General features: G+C 39.0%; 1 protein-coding gene across 2 annotated transcripts in view; it reads right to left on the bottom strand.

Annotated features, from left to right (window-relative positions):
• Positions 1-19262, bottom strand: part of LOC124142332 (caspase-3-like) — a 150573-nt gene that overhangs the window by 18477 nt on the left and 112834 nt on the right. For both annotated transcript variants that reach the window (XM_046510749.2, XM_046510748.2), the window contains exon 3: positions 11598-11845. In XM_046510749.2, the coding sequence (XP_046366705.2) occupies positions 11598-11845 (248 nt within the window). The remainder of the gene's footprint in view (positions 1-11597; positions 11846-19262) is intronic.

Raw genomic sequence — 19262 nt, 5'->3', positions numbered from 1 at the left:
GCAAGCTGTAATTAATTGAGTCTGCACCCAAAAATATCACCTCATCATATAGGGTCATGGGTGGCCCAGTCGTCTAAGGTGCCGCGATTCGCTGTGCAGAGTTGCGTCCCTTGGGCACGCCAGAAACCTATGATTGTGGGTTCAAATCCCAGTTTGCCCCGATAATGTTTCCAGGTTTGTCAGCACCATACCCATGCTCGTGGGTTACACCGAGGTATAAACGTCTGAGACCTGCATCACTTTGGACTTTCCTCCCACATTAAGCTGACACGCCGTGATATAACTGGAATACTGTTAGAAGCAGTGTTAAACCCAACTCACTCACTTAGCTCATCATGCTTGGAACGATTCCACTAGGGCCTTGGTCCTGGTGAGCTACAATCTATAATAAACGCTTTGTAATCACTCGAGGTGATGCTGCCAATGTTCTATTCTCAGACAATATGATTACTGTTTCTACTTCTCTCCTTTCAATCAGCTTTAGCAGGGAGGATTTTTTGTTTTTTCAAAACTTGCAGACTTTCAACGAAGCAACCTTTGACAATATGTCCTGTGACATTAATAATTGCACTTTAACTTCCATCAGTGTCAACGGAAACATGCGAAGAACTGACTTCTATGAAGAATGTTCCTGATTGATAGGTCATCTATAATTGTCCCAAGTGTGCAAGAAAACAGCTTGAGAATGATGAAAATATCAAAAGCGTGCAGAAATTCTTCAGAGGTGATTTACACACCTGCTGTGGCTGTTGTATGGGCTGTCATGTCGGCTATGGCTTGCGATGTATCCATTTTGATCCCACACAATCTCATTACAAGCCTAACTCATCCTGAATAGCTCTGAAGGTCATATCTAATCCAATACAACTGCAGCTCTTTGCTCAAGGAGCTCAATGGGCTCCGAACAAACCAAATTACGATCATCCCCTACTTGGTATTCTCAGACCAGATTTTTCCCAAACCAAATAAGGGTGTCTTCAATTATTATGTCTGATGCATTCAGCACCTACATTCTATAATAATATCTGGCTAATTGCGATGTAAGCAGGATCAGAATGGCACTGAAGTCATGAAAATAGGAACGTGACACAGAACATGCCACGAGGAGAAGAAGTGTTCAGAAATTAAGGGGATAATGTCCTGGGTCCCTCAAAGTCTTCTCCTAAGGTATCTGAATTTAGGACCCCAAATCGTTTACTTTTAACATTAGGGTTATGACATATACCCTTTGACTTTCATGCTGAATTTTGAAAACTGAGACTGAAAATTAAGAGCTTAAGGTTTAGGTCCTGGGTCCCTAAGGTCTTCTAAGGTATCGGAATCTTGTTCAATGAAATCTGAAACTTTTAGCATTATGGTTATGACAAGGACCCCTTCTCTTTCATGATAACATTGAACACTGAGACTGATATACATTTCTGGCTTTCTACATAGCTAGTTGAGGCATAAAGAATAAAAGATTTCTTAGCTGTAGGTGAGAGATGCTTGACACAATATTCAGTAATGATACAGCTTCACAAAGTGTTACATTTCGGAAATATAATCTTTGTCTTGTGAGTGACATGTAAATGCACTTGTCACAGTGCAACACCAACACCTGATTTGTCTTGTTGCACTCTCAGAGTATTCCTGACACTTCATACCAAATCTTTTATTCCCCCTTTGAACTGATTTTCGGATTTACGGCCAGCACGACATCATGGTTTTCCTGGATGTTTTCTCTGCACCACACAGACATATATATCAGCCAAGTTGGAACGTGATACAGCTGTCCAGACATACTCAGTGACAATACAACTAATTTCACCCATTCAGATAATGTGTTTTTACAAAGTCTCGCTTTGAGCCTGCCACAACAAATGTCAGTCTCTGCTTTGTCCCTGCTAATCACATAACAATGCCATTTCTCAAAGACAATAGACAAAACATGACACAATGTGACCATTGTTATCCACTGAAGACAAGCACCCTGGATTGAACCACCATTACAGTCAGACAAAAGGTAATGGCAGCTTTGTTGGTAATCCATTGTCTCTAAGTCCCTCCATGTTGCCCAAATCTTTGGAGAAAGTTGGCAGCTCATGAATGATTCAACGGGTAGCAGACGGTCTATTTTAATGGTACAACATAAATCTGACATCCCAGGTCCAGCCTGGGACAAGACAGAAATGAAAAGGGTTTCCTGCGTGTTGCAAGATGTCTTCTGAATCCTAACAGTGAGTGAATGAATTGTGTTTTATGCCCTACCGGGTTTCTCATCAGTTCATTTTCTGGGACCGATTTTCTACCAAAATGTCCTAAAGATCTTTTTTAACATGTGGTAATGATTTGAAGTCCCATCAAAATTTGACCCAAATCATGAAATTTTCACCCAAATTACTGCCTACACATTATGACCTGGACAATGTCTCAGCAGTCTCACAGGCAGATCCTGCGTGGATGCAGCGTGTTTGCAGCCCCTTTTTTCACAATAAGTAAAAGGTCAACCAATGATGTGGTTTATGTTGTCTTGTGACTAGGGTATAGTGGGCATCCTCCTTTTTCAAAACGCTGCAGGCGACTATGCTTGTCATAAGAGGCGACTAACGGGATCGGGTGGTCAGGCCCACTGACTTGGTTGATGCATGTCATCATATCCAAATTGCGTCTATCGATGCTCATGATGTCAATCACTAGATTGTCTGGTCCAGACTCTATTATTTACAGACGTTAAACAACAAACAAAACAAAATAACAATGCTGGAACCACCCTTGCAGCTGCCTCTATTCTGAAGATGAAGATATTCCCTGGCAAATCGATGTAGCTGGAATAATGCTCAATGCGGCGTTAAACAACAAACAAACGAACAAGCAAAGTTCAAAATGGTGGATCTGCTATTGAATCTGCAAAGTCACTAATGTCTAGGGCTGAAAGATCCACTGGGACAAGATGGTTATCTCCTCTCAATATGATGAACGGTTGATATCATGCATGGGGGCGGTAGGGTAGCCTCATGGTTAAAGCATTTGCTTGTCACGCTGAATGTCCAGGTTCATTTCTCTATATGGGTACAACGTTTGAAGTTCATTTCTGGTGGCCCCTGTCATGATATTGCTAAGATATTGCTAAAAGCAGTGTAGAAAAAAAAACTCATTCACTCACAATGCCTGGTGTGAAACTGGTCAATCTGAATCTGACACTCGCCTTGAATGATTAAACAACAGACAACTACGTTCAGTAAACGATTTGATCACATAATGATTCGTTCAAATCAACTCCTGTGTCAAGAGTCGCTACATGGCTGAAATAATGCCAATGCGACGTTAAATTGTTAACTCACTCACTGTGTCAAAATGGTTCTTTTTATGCTGGGAACTAGTACAATATTAAAGAAAATTATTATGTCATGAAGACAGTGTTAGAAATTAAGGGCGGTTCTTAAAGTACTCTAATGTAGCATTTGAACGCTCTTATTTTCTTGTTTTTAACAATACAATTATGACAAGGATCCCTGAAATATATTTTTTTACTTTGATCACTGGGAATTTTATGCTAAAAAAATTGACAAATAACTATATATTTAGTAATCTGCTTATGAATTCCACTATCTATTCATATGTAACGCCTTTGTAAAATGGGAGATCTAAATATATCCCATCTCATTATTATGAATGTCCCAACCAGTATAAATACAAGAAACTTGTGAACTAGAAATGTTTCCATGATAAAACAACCTGTGTACATTTATTGCAATTGTACATTATGCTATTAGACCTAAATGTACAACACCATCACCATTCTCAACATATGCTCGTGTACCACCACTGGTGGTAATTGGAGAACAAGGAATTCAACTGAATTGTTAATCAGAACTTGAAAGCTCTTGCATTAACCACCAGAAAATAAGATTGATTTTCATGACAAATTACATGTACTCCAACATTCATCATTGTATACAAATATTTGACGAAGTATCACAGTACACCAAACCTTTGCCTGCAACACACTGACCAACAGGTTTGATAAATTAATGCAAGCACACTGGCAAAATACACGAACAAGGGCACTTTTCTTTCCTACTGGACTGTATTTGCCTTAATGACACAACAGTGATAACACAGACTTGCCATAGTGATATGCAGTCATTTTGCTAGAGACACATTATCAAACGTTATCAACCTTTTCCAATCATTATCATTATCAAATTTGAAAATTATCATCAGGACAGTTTGGATGTCCTAGAAACTGAACTGACCTGAGACCCTGGATATGACATGGACTTGCCCACATGTGGCGCATGTCTGGACAATAAGACCTCAAGTTCCTAAACAGAGAATCTTGAATCTTATACAGACTTGCCGTTGTGACATGACAGGCAGGACAAAATAGCTGAATATTACCCATAGGAACACAGATATTGGGGAAATTAGTTTGAGCAAATCTCTTTGAGCATAATATTATTTTCTTCCCACTGATTAGCTAGTTCATGGCAATTGTCCCATCGTTAGTTTTATGTAACAATGTTCAAACAACAGACTGACAGCTGATGTCTCCACATGTGATCTGGAAACACACTTTTTCTAGATTTTCTCAGAAAAAGTCCAACACACAGCTCAGAATTATGGATTACAAGTCCTCAGGAAATAATGCAGAAATAATCCACTTGGGACATATAATCTGTAGCGCCTCACAGCAATTGTTTATTCTCCAACTATACTCCCCCCAAATGCTTCTTTACATGAAAATTCAATGGATATGTTGAGACCAAGGTCTGAACAACTCTATCATTGTCACATGAATAGAACATTAAATACATAGTGTCAACGCCAGAGTACAACCAGTCATCAATTATCTGCCTAAACAGATTCCAGTAGGTGTAAAAGGCAAAACAGCCAGTAAAATTAAATGAAAGGATCTTAACACAATATGAATAAAATATATAATATGGATATTAAAACCACATTCAATATACAAGAGGGACCTTGTGGAAGCTAGGATCTTTTTCTACTGTGACATCATAAAGAAAGTGTTTGATGCCAATTTACTTCCGTAAAAAATGCCATTTATGTTGACTGTACAAATACATCGTCTTCTTTGCTCCTGTTAGTTCATAATGTAATAAAAACATTACTTTAAATTCAATTTAGCATACATGTTTACTTTCGGTTGATCAGACATTATTTCTAAAACCTGCGGCAATTATTACCTAACAATTTATTTAGATTAGATCTAAATGTAAAATAATCCCTACAACTGCTGTCAGTGGCAACAAAACAACTAGGCTATCATTCCGATTTCCTGTCGCACAGACAGTCACGTTTGAAGCAATGAATCTCTGGAATAAATATGAATTGAAGCTTGCCGATTGTATTTTTGTGTTCCTAAGATAATGTAGTTATAAAAAATAACAAGAAGTCAAAATGTGTTTTTTCACCCATGAGGACCCTTATCTCATGGTGGGTCATGTATTTTAGATTTCTCTACCAAAGGCCATAGAGAGTAGCAACACATTACCCTTTTCTTTAGATCATCACTGACACAATATTCACTTGACATCTTTAGCATTCATAAACTTGATGCATCCTGACTATATTACTACACCTATGAGATGGCTATGTGAATGTGATCAAGTCTACAAGCATGAGAGATTGTAAACTGAACCATCCTGCACCAATCAATACAGTATTCAAGCAATGCAATATTCTGCCTGTGTAATACGGCCAATATTCTGCCCCTGTTATATATGACCAATATTCATGTATTCAATGGATCTTGAGGAACAATCTTTCCACATATACTGCAACACTGTTGTTATGCGTCTCACAGAGTGTATAATGAGCAAAGAATAAAGAAAGGAAAAAGGTTTCGACTGATACTGTAGCTCACCTTTCAAAAACAGATTGTCAAATTGTCCAAGATATGCATTTCAATTTCCACAGTAAATACACAGGGAATTTGTTGCTTCCATTTTGTTTTGACTGTGTCTTTCCAAGCTGATCTGATCAAAATATGTTAGGCATTTATTATTTCCATGACAGAATTATTATACCAAATTAATTACATCAGCCTTTTGGTATTATTTGAACTTTGTTTTGTATGATTCATGGCAGGTTTAGAAGCGATACCAGTACATAAATGGAAAGGAGCATAATTTACAAACTGTATATAAAATTGATTATGTTTTACAATGTAGATATGCAAAACCATGCACATCACAACCTTCATGATTGAAGATGATACTCGACTAGTTATTACCTAGTTGATATTTGTTTATATCGCTCCACACCTACAGAAATATGGTCCAAGGAGACCATCAGTTTTCTAAGAAATCTGGAGAAAAGAGAACATGTTTTCAGTACTATGTTGATATAGACATTCTGAAGCCTTTAAGGTTTTCATACTCGTATCTGATTTCTGTTGTAAATATTGGTTCCACATTGTAAATATTGGGACACCTTCAACATGAGACATATCACAGACACTCAATAATCGACACATGAATACACCTTGAACCCCAGATATATAACAGGTGCTCAATAGGATAAAAAGATGGGTATTGCTGGCCAACTATGTTGCTGTGTTACACCTTACTCTTAACAAATGGCCGTGTTAGGTTGTCTTGGAAATAAATATGTCTTCCTTCAGTCATTGTAATGAAAGTTTGCAAAATAATTCTCACTAGGATAACGCCCTAAGTCAGTGGAGCCAACTAGAACTGTTGTGCATGTGTAACAATAGCAAAGCATTAGATTAACAGGGATGATCCTTAAATCTGGCCTGCCGCCATGCTTGATCCCACCCTACAGCATAAGGCTTCACTACATTGGTCATGTCCAGACAAGCCCATTATTTCCTGTCAATTGTACATTTCCATTTTTTCATATCACAAAGGCCAACATAATGCTATTAGGTCAACAGACAGAATGTCTTAGGGGTATACAATCAGTAGAAGCACCAAGTGTAAAAGACGATCAGGAACTACTGGATGATACAAGGTCGTACAAGGTCGTCATAATATTCCCAGAAAGTGTTCGTGTATGCTTGTTTGTTTCTTTGTTTGTCATTTAACGCAGCACTCTGCAATATGCCAGCTATATGAGGGTGGTCTGTACATAATCGAGTCAGGACCAAACAATATAGTGATTGACATCATGAGCATCAATCTACACAACTGGGATAAGATGACATGCATCAATAAAGTCAGCAAGCCTGACCACCCGATTCCGTTAGTTGCCTGTTACGGCAAGAATGGGTTGCTGAAGACTTATTCTTCCAGGTCGCAAGTGTTTGTAACAGGGGAGACTGCATCATTCAGAAAACTGTCGTCTAAAGCGCTGCACTTCAATTTGCAGTGTTGCATCCCTTGGGCATGCCAGAAACCTATGATTGTGGGATCGAATCCTGGTTTGCCCCGATTATGTTTCTAGGTTTGTCAGCACCATACCTGTGCTGGTGGGTTTCACCAAAGTGGTAAACGTTTGGGACCTGCATCACTTCTTGCTTTCCTCCCTCATCAAGCTGTCTGATATAACTGGAATACTGTTGAAAGCAGCGTTAAACCCAACCCACTCACTCACTCATTCACTCACTCAGAACATTCAGTTTGCATCTGTGAAAATGGGAGCCATACAACTTATACAAATTCACAACAGATTTTTTTCAGGACATCCAGCTTTCCCCACGAACAATACAATTTGGGGGGGCTAAACACCTGAGGACAAACCACTTTTTTCTATTTGTTTCTGGAACAAATTATTAAAAAAATATAAAAGCATGCCTCATCCCAAAAAACATTTTTAATTTGAAGTTTACACGATATACGGCTTTTCCATTGGATGAGAGGTCAGTCACATGACCTCGAAATTGACGTTCATAAGTGTGGACACACCAGAAACCTATGATTGTGGGTTCGAATCCCGGTTCGCCCCGATTATGTTTCTAGGTTTGTCAACCGAAGTGGTAAACGTCTAAGACCTGCATCACTTTGGGCTTTCCTCCCACATTAAGCTGACACGCCGCGATATAACTGGAGTAATGTTAAAAGCGGCGTTAAACCCAACTCACTCACTCACTCACTCACTCACTGATCATTTAGAACCTTTATTCTTGGTCTCTGCGTTTCAGTATACATTGAGAAATGTCAGAGAGGGTGACTGCATGATTGTTCACGAATATCCTTGCTACGGCCCATCCTAATGAACAAACGAAGAAATGCACATCTAAACTATCGTAGTATTGACTCGATCCGTGCCTAGGCTGACATTGACCGTCTCCAGCAATCTATGAATTTACCTTTGTGTCTGTTTGACACATCTTTATTCACCTTTCAATGATTGGCCAGTTGATCAATGATGACTAACACATGTAACCGCCACAGGTTCATTAACAACTTCGTAAATCTCTCCCGTCACGTTTATCGTGTCGGCCATTTTGACGTCTTGTACTTAATGTAAATGTATTACGACGCGCCGTCATTGTGACTGACGTACTGAGGTAGTTCTTTACAGACCTTTCTCATCTAATGAGGATATGATTTGAACACATGTGCTGCCTAAGATGTTTCTGAAGAGCAAGTTGTGCATCCATGTGCCCATGTCACCTCTCTTTTTGAGGAAGTATTTTACTCCGCGACATAGTTGGTTGTTGTATGGCTGTCAATGTAAACATGAAGTCACACATACTAAATAAAATTGTGTTTAGATCTTGGCCTACACCCTTTGATGTAAGAAATTGTGATAAAAAATTAGAAGAATTGACTTTCACTATGTGTGAGTTCATTGGAGTATGAACCTTCATAGAGTGAGGGCCAAACATTGTATGAACGTCGTCGCAAGCTCTGACGTTCATACAGTTTGGCCCTCACTCTATGAAGGTTCATACTCCAATGAACTCACACAAAGTGAAGGTCAATTCTTAAGTACATTAAATGGTCACCCCTTATCTATACCAACATTAATATTATAGTTGAAACAGTCCACATCCTTCATAACCAAACAAAGAGAGTGTTGGCATATTGCTCCAGTCAGCAATACCCTTCAGATTTCCTGATGACATTACTCCTGCCTCCCTTGTTTCCCCCCATCTGAAACACCTCCGAGGAACTAATGAATAGCCGGGCCTACAAGTCCTCACCATGTTTTTACGTAAATGCAAAAGCCCTTCACACATTAACGCCACTATCTTAAAACACTCTGCTTGTGTGGCATTAGTTCAGCTCCTCTGCACGTAGAAGTGGGCTATTTGTGTAATTATGGACTGTCACATCCAGTCAGGATAATTACCACAAATATATGATACTATAACAGCTGCCTACTGGAAATAATATCTTCAGTTAACGTTTGCTACTCTTTGAAGTGAGCAAACAGTACAAACAACGTCAGGACAAATTCTCATAACAATTCTTAGTTGACTGACAATGCAATTTTGGCCTGATGAAGGATCAATGTCATTGCTTTGAAGCTAATGCTGTAACAGCCTGAGCAAAATGCAATCATGTCAGACAAATAGTCCCGCATTGAGCTGGGTTTTCAGAAATATTTATATAACCATAAGGTCTCTTTATACTCAATTTACGTTTTCATCAAAACCATTGAAACGTAAATCAGAAAAAAATAATAACTAGATATTACTTTAGGTGTTTATACCTAAACCATATACATAGTTTGTTTTATTGTAAGGATACTTCACAGGACATAAATATTTCTTTAAGATCATTATTGTTCCCTTCCACACACAAACAAGTCTGATTGAACAAGAAAGTAATGATTATTAAGTACTCTGTTGTGGTAACCACTTATTCTATCAGATTTAAATAGAATCTTGTGCCAGCAAGCACCTGCTTCTGGTCCTGTGCCAAATAAAAAACACAAAGTTGAAGTGCTTTTTACAAATAAAGCCACATACATACTTTTCTGAATGGTTTGAAAGTAGGTCCTGAGAGAAAGTGTAAGTTCAAATTGAATTGTTTGATATGCATTACTTAGAAGTTGACGGATGACAAAGTAGATACAATTTATGGATAACAACTTCTTTGGTATTACTGTAAAGGTGACATTTCGCTATAGATCCTTATACCATTGTCAAGCAAAACAGTCTTGCTTAACAACAATTTAAGGATCTATACCGAAACGTCGCTTATACAATAATTAAAGAAGTTTTAATCCATAAATTGTATCTACTAAGTTCAAATTGCATTACAAAACACTAGAACAGCATGACAACCACTGATTATTAACACAATTACCCCACTCAGACATAGTGTGATGACTCTGAGCTCACAGGTCCTTGTTTTATCCCCTTAATGCTCAATGCTAGGCAGGGTAACAACAAGTACCATCTTTAAACATCTTCCGACATGAAGTGGCAGAGGATCGAGGGGTTTAACATGGAAACCCCACTCAGACATAGTGTGATGAACCATCGACCTCTATTCCAGTCAGACACTCTATCCACGAGACCACAAAGGTGGTCCACATCTGAAATGTCCTGAACAGTGCACTATTGAATGTGACACTGCAAGGTAGTCAAGTTTGGCAAGTTAAGATCATGGCGTTGTCAGTAAAACTTCATGATATATAATCATGGGATAAGGTATATTTTTGTTTCTGAGTCTGTTAAAATTCTTCACATATCACAAAAATCACAAACATACGAAGCGTATAAACGTGTTTCATTGTGAATCATGTCTTCGACAACTACTCTAGAAAGTGTCACTGTTTAGTAACACAGATTTACCAGAACACATAACCCTATGGAGTGATCTCATGCTGTAGGCCTGAAGGAAGAACACTACTCTGTGCAGAATCCTGAGATAGACTCAGGCATCACCATCAATAAATGAACCCAATCATGGCAGGAAAATGCAAAGTCTCAATTAGGTCAGGATGGACAAAGATTTATCTCCCTTCTCACTGAGACATGGCTTATACATGGCTGGGTGAATGGTAGTTGTATGGTAAATGGTACCTGTTATTTGTATTAAGAAGCAGTAAAACGCAAGAGCTGCATAGATAAATGAAGTCAGTGAAAATTGGTCTTTTTAATGAGGGATTTGCCTGATATTTAAGATTTAAAGTTGAATAAATGTTCTTGGTTGTTCATTTGTTTCAGTTTTTTTGTGGAAATGGTAATGCAAATGCTCATGGCATTCACTGCTCCAGCCACTTTTTGTCTTAAGGAAATTCCAAAGTGACACAATTGATAGTTTCTGATACGATTTTCAATGCAAAGTATCAATAAACAAGGATCTTGTCAATAAATTGTCTCAAACAGAAAAATCTTCAGGTTCCAACACCTAAACAAAGACATGTATTCTGAAATAAGACTGACTTAAACAATGAATCTTAAATCAAAATAACTCTGATTTCGAAGTTTAAATGGACAAATCAGAAGATATTTCATTAAAGTGTACCTTCCACTTTTTTTTAATCCTCTGTGTAATGTAATTTGTTTTCTGATCCTATTATCTGGCATTACATTAAGCCGATTGACACGCTCCTGCCATCCGGTAAATTAGGATATATTGCAGTAAAAGCCCAAACAATGATTCATGTCCATCAGTCATCTGATTAATCAACAAGAATATGCTTAACACAAGATTCAAAGATTCAACACTCACCATCATACATTAGAGTCGAAATTCTTGATCTGTTGACGTCATCATACCTCTTGACCTCAAAACCTAAATCTTGGAAGCGTTCCTCTAGTCTCTCGGCATCCACATCAGTTCCCTCCCTTGTCTGCTGGCCAGTGTTGGGGTGGAAGTTCTTGTTGTTGATAATTAGGAACAGGCCTCGACGTTTGTAGTTGAAGTTGTATTCATTTGGCTCTGATGGAGCACCTGGACGAACATTTTTCTTTTCTCCACTGAAAAGAACAAAGATTATTCCATACAACTGACAGAAAAAGAATATGCAATGATGACTAAATGGGCTTACATGGAATGCACACCATCATGAGTAGTTGAAGAAGAAATTAGGCATTGATACATCTAAATCCAGAAAAATGCTCAGAGGCACTTAGTCATATACGCTTTTGAAGAGGAATGCCTCCATTCGTTCACCTTTCGCTGCTTGTTATCCATAAAATTGTGTCTACCTTGTAACTCTGTTTCGATTGCTCTTTGGTATAACAGATGATATCTTCAAATAGGATTTTAATGATTTGTTTTTCTTATATGAAACATTATCCTGCTGGAACCTTGTTTTCAAATCTGGAAACCTCATCCATTTGTATTTCTGTCTGTGGTTAGATTTAATGACTTAGTAATCTAGTTTTAGCTGACAACTGTTGGCATTGTTCTTTGGAGTAATATATGATATCTTCAAACAGGATCATGTGTTAGATTTGTTTTTCGATATGAAACATTACTTATTTAAAACCCTGTTTCCAAATCTGGAAACGTCATCCATTTGTATTTCTATACGTGTGGTTGGATCAAAAGACAATGACACCGATTCAGCATTGGATACTGGCAGGCCACTTAGTTGCAGCTCACAAATCCCATCAAAAGCCATAAATGTCTCCTTAACCCAAATGTGCAAAAAGTGACTTCTTCCTCACAAATTCCCTAAATTCACTTACACATCATTCAACAAAATCCATTGACAAGATGTCGCAACCCAAACTTTATCTAATGTTCCCTATTTGTGTAGCCTTAGCCAAAATATGCGTAAATCAATGGTCCACAGGTCATGCCAAATAAATCCCAAATTGACTTTGACACAAACTTTATCAAATGCTCCCTATTTGCGTAGCCTTAAGGGAACGACCATTTGATATTCTGTGGTGGGGGAAAACTGGGATTTTTTGCTTAAAAGTATTTGTCCTTATGTTTTACCCTCACAAATAAATCATACACTGGACATGTTGTGAAATCTAATGCAATGTCACTCAAAACAAAATAATTGTATGATTTGAAGCACTGACTGAAAAGTCTCAATCCCCCAAGAATATTAAATGTCCTTAACCCAAATATGAACATGTAACTCGGTGGTCCATAGGTGTGGATGGCAATTAAAATGGATCTATGTACATGAATATGGCTTATTACATCCCAGATCAATACATGACTGTAGCTAGGGGCTTGTGGCAGTAGTCGGATATCTAATCACCTGCCAGGACAGGGGCTGCGTGAGGGTATCATCGTTAACACATTAGCTGCCACAACGTGAACGCCTTCATGTATGCATTGATCTATTTACATTCTGGCATGGGAGGCAGCACCCAGGCCCTCCACCAACAAGTTGTCAGGAATAGTCCTTCTGCTGTATTGGCTTCAAATATTGCATAGATCTTATGTATCAAACCTTGTATACCATAGCAATATATCATATAGATCTTATGTATTAAACCTTGTATACCATAGCAATATATTATATAGATCTTATGTATTAAACCTTATATACCATAGCAATATATTATATAGATCTTATGTATCAAACCTTGTATACCATAGCAATATATCATATAGATCTTATGTATTAAACCTTATATACCATAGCAATATATTATATAGATCTTATGTATCAAACCTTGTATACCATAGCAATATATCATATAGATCTTATGTATTAAACCTTGTATACCATAGCAATATATTATATAGTTTTTATGTATTAAACCTTGTATACCATAGCAATACATTATATAGATCTTATGTATTAAACCTTGTATACCATAGCAATATATTATATAGATCTTATGTATTAAACCTTGTATGACATAGCAATATATTATATAGATCTTATGTATTAAACCTTGTATGCGATAGCAATATATTATATAGATCTTATGTATTAAACCTTGTATGCCATAGCAATATATTATATAGATCTTATGTATTAAACCTTGTATACCATAGCAATATATTATATAGATCTTATGTGTTAAACCTTGTTTACCATAGCAATATATTACATAGATCTCATGTATTAAACCTTGTATGCCATAGCAATATATTACATAGATCTTATGTATTAAACCTTGTATACCATAGCAATAATTGAACATGGCCCACCGAATTCCATCCATGGATAGACACTTCTGAATGCATCTGCAAGTGTTTGAACACAACAGATTTGTAATGAATAGGCTATTGAGCAGAGAGCGAGAATTTAGGCTCCTTTGTCGCAGTATCATGGCAGGGTCATCGAGAATTAGCTTCCCATAGTGTACCCACAAGGGAATCAGAATCATTTGTGGCAAATGGATCCATTCAAGCATATACATGGACAGTGCTGATAAACAGCCCGGCGTGCAGGGATCCCAACAACCCAAACTAGGACTTCTTCTTGCTTGTCTCAGCTAAGAATATTCACCAACCAGCATATGTGTTTGATAAAAGATACACTGCTGGTCAGGAAGGGATAGATTCTCGTAAGGAAGGGGTAGGTATTGTTCAGAAAGGGGTAGATTCTCGTCTGGAAATGGTAGAAACTGGTCAGATACGGATAGATTCTCGTCAGGAAGGGGAAGAAACTGGTCAGGTAGGGATAGATTCTCATCAGGAAGTGGCAGAAACTGGTCCGGTAGGGATAGATTCTCGTCAGGAATGAGTAGAAACTGGTCAGGTAGGGATACTTTCTCATCTGGAAGAGACAGATACTGGTCAGGAAGGGGCAGATACTGGTCAGGAAGGGCAGGAAGGGGCAGATACTGGTCAGGAAGGGGCAGATACTGGTCAGGAAGGGGCAGATACAGGTCAGGAAGGGCAGGAAGGGGCAGATACTGGTCAGGAAGGGGCAGATACTGGTCAGGAAGGGGCAGATACTGGTCAGGAAGGGGCAGATACTGGTCAGGAAGGGCAGGAAGGGGCAGATACTGGTCAAGAAGGGCAGGAAGGGGCAGATACTGGTCAGGAAGGGGCAGATACTGGTCAGGAAGGGCAGGAAGGGGCAGATACTAGTCAGGAAGGGGCAGATACTGGTCAGGAAGGGGCAGATACTGGTCAGGAAGGGGCAGATACTGGTCAGGAAGGGGCAGATACTGGTCAGGAAGGGGCAGATACAGGTCAGGAAGGGCAGGAAGGGGCAGATACTGGTCAGGAAGGGGCAGATACTGGTCAGGAAGGGGCAGATACTGGTCAGGAAGGGGCAGATACTGGTCAGGAAGGGCAGGAAGGGGCAGATCCTGGTCAAGAAGGGCAGGAAGGGGCAGATACTGGTCAGGAAGGGGCAGATACTGGTCAGGAAGGGGCAGATACAGGTCAGGAAGGGCAGGAAGGGGCAGATACTGGTCAAGAAGGGCAGGAAGGGGCAGATACTGGTCAGGAAGGGGCAGACACTGGTCAGGAAGGGCAGGAAGGGGCAGATACTAGTCAGGAAGGGGCAGATACTGGTCTGGAAGGGGCAGATACTGGTCAGGAAGGGGCAGATACTGGTCAGGAAGTGGCAGATACTGGTCAGGATGGGGCAGATACTGGTCAGGAAGGGGTAGATCAGGATTCGAAATGGGTAGATTGTCATGATTTCCAAGATGATAACCCTGAGATAGATGGTCCCAGGCAAGGGAGGATTAAATTCTACTGGCCACTTGCAAAATATCCCCATGGGCAGATATATTTTCATGAGGAAGAAGTAGATTCTTAAAATCTCCCACTTAATGTCATTTGAAATGTGAGCGATTATTTTATTTGTTTCTACAATACCAGAGAAAAATAGACTACCAAAGCCCTTCATCACAAACATCACAGCACTGCCTGACCCATGGGGAATCTTCAAAGGATCACACTTTCAGAATCAAATTAAAAAAAAAGGTCGACGAGCTAAAAAAGAATTGGCAACTTGTAAGGAACTTTTATTTGAGTCTACTCTTTGTTCATCTCTCCAGGGAAAAGCTATCAGACAAGGGCTTCACTGAGGGAAATAGAACAGCACTTCACATGACAATGTTATTTACCATGTGACAGATTCTGCTTAAACTGTTGAAATAAGCTTCCTCATAACAATCAGTGAGTGAGTGAGTGAGTGAGTGAGTGGGTGAGTGGGTGGGAGCGTGTGTAAGTAAGGGAATGAGTGAGTGGGTGGTTGGGTTGGGTGGTTGGTTGGGTTGGAGCATGTATGAGTAAGGGAATGAGTGAGTGAGTGGGCAAGTGAGTGAGTGGGTGAGTGTGTAAGTAAAGGAATGAGTGAGTGAGGGGGTTGGTGGGTGGTTGGGTTGTTGGGTGAGTGAGTGGGTTTGGGTGAGTGAGAGAGTGAGTGGGTAGATTCTGGTCAAGAAGAGATAGAATATAGTCAGAAAGGGGTAGATTCAGTAGGTAGGTGAGTGAGTGAGTTTGGGTGAGTGAGAGAGTGAGTGGGTAGATTCTGGTCAAGAAGAGATAGAATATAGTTAGAAAGGGGTGGATTCAGTAGGTAGGTGAGTGAGTGAGTTTGGGTGAGTGAGAGAGTGAGTGGGTAGATTCTGGTCAAGAAGAGATAGAATATAGTCAGAAAGAGGTAGATTCAGTAGGTAGGTGAGTGAGTGAGTTTGGGTGAGTGAGAGAGTGAGTGGGTAGATTCTGGTCAAGAAGAGATAGAATATAGTTAGAAAGGGGTGGATTCAGTAGGTAGGTGAGTGAGTTTGGGTGAGTGAGAGTGAATACATGAATGAGTAAGTGGGTGAGACAGCGAGTAAGGGAGTGAGGGAGGGAATGATTTTTGTGTACGTGAGTGAGTGAGCAAGGGAGTGAGGGAATGATTGTTTACGTGAGGGAGACAATCAGTGGATGGATAGAATTACTAACAGTCTTATTTATTTTGCAATCAACAAAAACAAACTTGTACACAAGTTTGGAATCAATCCTGGACTCAGCCCACCCATGAACACGCACATGAACCACTGGACTATCTCTCCCTTTCCATTAACATCTTCACAGTACAGACAAGTCAGACAGCTCCTCTAAACATTCTTGAACATATGATCGTGAAGATTGATAGCATTTTCCTATCACTATTCTTCCGGACATTTCAAGTGCAATGCAATCCTTAGAAACATGGCTGAAAAAGCAAACTGAAGGAAACAACCACTAATGGCTGTCTGTAATATAACTCAAATGAAAAACATAAGCTAAGAGCTTAATCTAATAACTCAGTCAGCTGCAATGATCAATTATTTTCAGATAATATCAATTTAGAAATCACTTTTCTTGAAGGCTGATTTGAAAATAACATGCAATTTTTTTCACGGACATGTATCAGGCTAATGAATATTTGTGAAATGTTGAAAAAACAAAACAAAAATATTGTTACCAGAGGCAACAAATTCTATGGAGTCAATTTTGCACAAATGGGAAATATAACTTTTATCACACGTTAAGAAATGCCCTCACAATAGTGTGTCCAGGGTTTGACAGTCCAGATATTACATGCTTTATTTCTTTAACAACACAATTCTGTCACACAAATGGATTGTCTGTGAGTACCAAGAGATGAAAACGGTGAGTTCATCTCCGATGAATCCATCTCAAGGTCAGGCAGTGTTTATCCCCAACCATCAATACTTGAGAGGAGGACGAGGGAAATGATTCATAGCGGATTTCTGACAGCCAGTCAGTCACTGCACTGAATACTTGATTAAAAAGTTTTGAAGGAAACATACGTTTCATAAACAACAAATAGGCCAAACAGATTAGATGGTGATTTATTGATGAAATTCTTCCTTGTTTAGTGACAGTGATTCAGTCTAATGTTTGAACTCATCAAATTTTTGATTGAATTCATATTGATAATTGTACTGCATTCTTCTATGAAACACCTTGCAAAGTCGAATCCTATGCAGTAGCACAGCAGAGATGGCAAATCAAGAACTCAAACCTATTTGTATCACATGCATTAAAAACGTTTAACCTTTGAATTTTTTTTTAAAATTTTGCTTTGATGTCCAAGCCCAAGAAATGCTAACTGACAGAAGTTTTAACGTGGATTACATGGTGGGTTTACACAAAGTCTTTAATGTAATTGACCAATCAAATTTAAAAGTCACTGCAAATACATGCTTTCACGACTTTGAAAATCAATAATCCTGGGTCACATAAGTATTACAATTCATTGGAAACATTTTCAAAGTCCTATGGCTATTCTTGGTTATACTCTCCATATTCGTCAAATATTCCAGGAGATACTGGGTCATGTGACTCATTACAATCATAACTGGCAATTTCGGAATGGAAATTGGATGGACAAGATGACAGCGGAGTATGGATACTGTGATAAACTGCCAGGCAAAAGAAAGTATACGCTCGTGTTTGTTTGATGGTGGCTATCAGTGAAACAAGAATTGGTAATTTGATGGTGGTGTATTTCATATGGGTATCATAGGCGATATTACATGGGTCATGTCACTGAGTATCTCACAAAAGGGGACTGTTTTCAGACAAGTAGCCTTTGTAATGTTATCTATCATATCCAATTTTCAAGTGTATACTTTTTTTTGCCCGGCAGTTTATCTTTGTTTGTTGTTTTTTATGCCACAGCCACACCAATATTCTAGTTAAATCATGGTGACCTATAAAATAACAGATTTGACAAACTAGTGATTGATATCATGAGCAATCAACTAATCCATAAGCAAACCGGTATGTTACTGGGTAGTACATTGACTATATCCTATAGCACACTAGGGTTCCAACAAATAAATGTCAAGAAATCTCTGCCAAAACCAGTCGATTTTTACGATTCCGACTACATCATGAGTATGTGTTTATGAATCACCATCAAATAGTGACTACACCAGGCATTTGTGAAAAGGCTTGCATACCCCATCCCATCGATGGAACCTGCCACATACACACGCAAAGGCAAGCCAACTATTCACTCAAAAGAACACGAGACTACATGGCACAAGCCAAAACGGGGAACAGCATCTGACACCAACTCAGTCACCGCTGTGCCAAACCCGGAAATGTCCCCAACACGACTCCACGAAACCCCTCGTAAGAATAGGTCATAATTACTAGGGCTGACATGATACATCAGTGCACCTGTTCATCATGAGTTTTCATGCAACGATATGATACACGATGCATTTTTCTGTATCGATACAAGACAATACACTTGCTAAAACAAATTACTTACTCGTTTAATGACATATGTTGTAATTAGCGTTTCAATTTCACTACAGAAAATAGTCGCTACGAACATGTCTCTGCAGCTACTTTTTCCTTTTCATCCTGCTCTGAAATATTTATAGTCAAGAAGTTTCAATGCGATGTGATGTAAATATGTGTATCACGATACTCATGTACCGTGACCATGCTGTATCATTTCACCCCTCATAAATACCTCATTTATTATTGTTGGACAGA

Source organism: Haliotis rufescens, unplaced genomic scaffold (assembly GCF_023055435.1).
Source record: "Haliotis rufescens isolate VD_foot unplaced genomic scaffold, xgHalRufe1.0.p SCAF_11, whole genome shotgun sequence".
In the NCBI taxonomy this organism is placed as follows: Eukaryota; Metazoa; Mollusca; class Gastropoda; order Lepetellida; family Haliotidae; genus Haliotis; species Haliotis rufescens.
Note: the sequence above shows the minus strand (reverse complement) of the source record. Positions and strands in the feature narration are given on the sequence as shown.